Source organism: Pollicipes pollicipes, unplaced genomic scaffold, assembly GCF_011947565.3.
Source record: "Pollicipes pollicipes isolate AB1234 unplaced genomic scaffold, Ppol_2.1 Scaffold_2419;HRSCAF=2836_pilon_pilon_pilon, whole genome shotgun sequence".
Classification (NCBI taxonomy): Eukaryota; Metazoa; Arthropoda; class Thecostraca; order Pollicipedomorpha; family Pollicipedidae; genus Pollicipes; species Pollicipes pollicipes.
This window is the reverse complement of record NW_023596103.1, coordinates 27,628-30,698: the sequence shown is the minus strand read 5'-3', so window position 1 is coordinate 30,698 and position 3,071 is coordinate 27,628. Positions and strand designations below refer to the sequence as shown.

General features: G+C 59.1%; 1 protein-coding gene across 1 annotated transcript; it reads right to left on the bottom strand.

Annotated features, from left to right (window-relative positions):
• Positions 1-1,412: 1,412 nt before the first annotated feature.
• LOC119097075 (serine protease inhibitor A3N-like) lies at positions 1,413-2,856 on the bottom strand. The gene is made up of 3 exons (XM_037220109.1): positions 2,847-2,856; positions 2,364-2,548; positions 1,413-2,279 (listed from the first exon to the last, which is right to left on the bottom strand). Exons 1-3 carry the CDS (start codon positions 2,854-2,856, stop codon positions 1,413-1,415), a joined length of 1,062 nt encoding a protein of 353 aa, XP_037076004.1.
• Positions 2,857-3,071: the final 215 nt, after the last annotated feature.

Here is a 3,071-nt window from a genome sequence, read left to right as displayed (position 1 = left end):
ATCCGCTGGGTGTGTGCGGGCGTGTGATTCTTTGGTCTGTGGGTGGTTGACTGGGTATCTGCTGCGTGTGCGGGCGTGTGATTCTTTGGTTGGCTGGGTATCCGCTGTGTCCGGGAGTGGGACTGGGTACGGCTATGTGCGGGCAGGTAGCTGGGTAACCGCTGTTTCCGGCCATTTAACCGTGTAAGTGTGGTGTCCGTGCGCATGACTGGGTAGTCCGATGTCCGTGGGTGTGACTGGGTAGCCCTGTGTCCGGGGGCGGGACTGAGTGCCGCTATGTCCAGGAGTATGACGGGGTCGGGGTGGCCACTGTATCCGGGCGGTGGCTGGCTACCCGCTATATCCGGGCATGCGACTGCGCAAAACGTTGTATTTTGGCGCGTAACGGAGGTAATCACTGTATGGGGCGTGTCACTAATTACGCGGCTGTTTTCCGACCTGCAAGTGAGCAGGCTGCTGTGTCCGGACGCGTGACTGAGTATGCTGTTGTGTCTTGACGCGTGGCTGCGTAAGCTGCCGTGCCCGGGCGTAGAACTGCGTACACCCGTTGTTCTCGGATTAACTGAGGAAGCCGTATTGTCCGGGCTGTTCCAGTCCATCATTACGCGTAGCCTGAGGTGCCGCTCAGGGGGTCCGCCTGGCATTCGGTGGCGGCGGACGTCTGCTGGCTGCGGCTGGGAACGGAAAAGGTCGCGACGTACTCTGCGCCGACGGCGGTGCATTTACTCGGCCGCTGAGGTTTGCTGCTGCGCTGCTGGCTGGACGGCCGCACGCTGAGTGTGCGGCAGCACGGTACTCGGTCCGTGTGAGGCATATCGTCGTTGGTCTGGCATGATGCAGCCAGCATGCAGCCGCGCGCATCACTCGATAGGAAGCTCAGGTAGGCCCTAACGTCACCTCGTGGGGAGGCGAGGGCCATAAGACGTCGGTAATTTCTGGCCAGTGGAACGTCGATGACGTGTGTTCGATGGTCCCTGATAAACGCTGCTTGATTAGTTATGCTTCCATTGCCGTGATCGGTTGGACGCTGATGCCCGTGGTGGAGGGGGGCAGTCTTGGTGGGGCTTGCCCCAAAGACTTTATCGTAGTGTATTATAGGTTATGAACTGAGAGCTTGCAATAAGCGAGAGCAATGGACGTTATTCTCTGCGCGTTGCTAAAAGAATGTACCGCCGCCCTGCTTCCCTCCCTCATGGCGACATCTTGGCATCTCGGCATTAGTCGGCTCCACTGCGACCACACTACTGTATTTATCAACGGAGATCTCTTGCAGAGGGTCGCAGTTTTGCCCTCCACACACGTCTCCCTTTAATGTGACGTTTAATTACTATCGTCTCCCACAACTCCCTCTGTGTTGGTTGAGGAGCACCGTCCACTCACATTGGTCGCAACAACACGCCAGGGCGGCTCGGCTACTTCTGGGTTGGGTCGTGGATGTACGCGGTGAAGATGGGCACGCCCAGCTCGACGTGCACCAGCGAGCAGACGAACGGCTGGTCGAAGCGCGCCTGGAACGGCTTGGGGGGTAAACTAGTTGGTACGAGCCCGATCCCGGCGGCGCCGGCCGCCGCCTCCGTACCGTGCCGGTCACTCGAGATGACCGCCTTATGGACCAGCTGGTCGACGAGCAGCCGGTCGTCAGCACCCAAGCCGCGGACGAACATCTCGCGAATGCCCATTTGTTGTGCCAGGTCAATGTACGAGTATTTTTTGGAGTCGATGTTGAAGCTGGGCAACGTGACGGCCGTGTAGGTGATGTTGTGCTCACCGACCAGCGCCTGGTAGTGTCGCTGACGCAGCTTGTCCTGTACCGGTGAGCCGTCGGTCGTGGTGAACAGGAACATGCGGATGGCGTCGTTGCGGTACGACAGTGACACACCGATCACGCCGTCTGTCGACCCGTCCAGCAGCGGCAGCCAAGTTTCTTTGTAGAGCATCTCGGTGTTGACGGGACCGGCGCCCGTGCGGAACACGCCGGGCTGGGCTTCCAGCTGCCTCCCCCACTTGTCGCGGAATACCAGCGCCGACGCGAAGATGAGGCTGGTGTCGGCCGCCAGGCTCGTGAAGAGCTGTCGGATCTTACCGTTGGTGGCGCGCTCCACCTGGCTGTTGATAAGCCGAACCGTCTCTGGCTTCGCGAAGTCAACTGCCGATCCGCGGCCGCGCACAAAGTCGAGGATACTCTTGCAGCGCGCCTGCTGCCTCGTGCCAGCCGTCCCATCGCAGGCGGCGAAGGTGGCAGGCCGGTAGTAACCCATCAGCGTACCGTTGAGTGTAGGCTCGGCGTCGGCGGCGGCCAGGAGCGCGTCGCTCAGCTCGTCCAGCGCCGGCGACTGGAGCGCCTCCTTGATTTCACCGCGCACCTTGGCGTTGCCCAGCCGATAGGCGGCCGTCAGTACTTGCAGCAGGCAGAAGGTGCACACCACCTCGTTCCGGCCACTGAACACGCGGGTGACGACGCGCTCGTTTAGCACGTATGCCGCCGGGTTGGTGTCGACCAGCGCGCCCGGGCGGGTCGTCTGATATTGCTGGCTCTGCGCGGCGGCTCCTGCCAGCAGACAGGCGGCGGTGAGCACAGACGACGCTTCATGGCGACGGACTGACGCCGGGCGGCCGCTCCTCCGCTTTTCTACTGGTCGGCGGGCCGACTGACCGCAGCTGCAGATGAAGGGTCTGATAATGATTAACGGCGGCGGCCGGCGGGCAGACGCGAGCTCAGGCTTAGCGATTTCGCACGCTGGTGGCTAGGGACAATTCACGGATTAGCTGAACCCAAGCATTGGTATTTGTGTATTTACAATTACTACACAATTACAACTACAAGTACAATTAATGTTTTGACTTACTTTTGGCCATGCGACAAGGCCGACTATTAGAGAAAAGGAACTTGTGTTTATTCTAGATAAATTGAACTGCCATGCACTTGATTATTTAAAATCACACCACGGTTGAAATTGTGCAAGACTCCTGGGTACTGCAGGAAACAAGACAGAAATGGAAGGCGGTTTTTCATGGAATATCAGACAGCCTGGCATAAACTCTGTATTGTTTGGTGTTGCTATGCAGTGATC

Bases quoted from the DNA above. Each gene is read 5' to 3' on its own strand.
- LOC119097075 (XM_037220109.1), bottom strand. The intron at 2,280-2,363 runs GTGCGCGGTGAA...GCCGACGCCGAG, and splicing joins ATCGGCTGGGCAACGCCAAG to CCTACACTCAACGGTACGCT.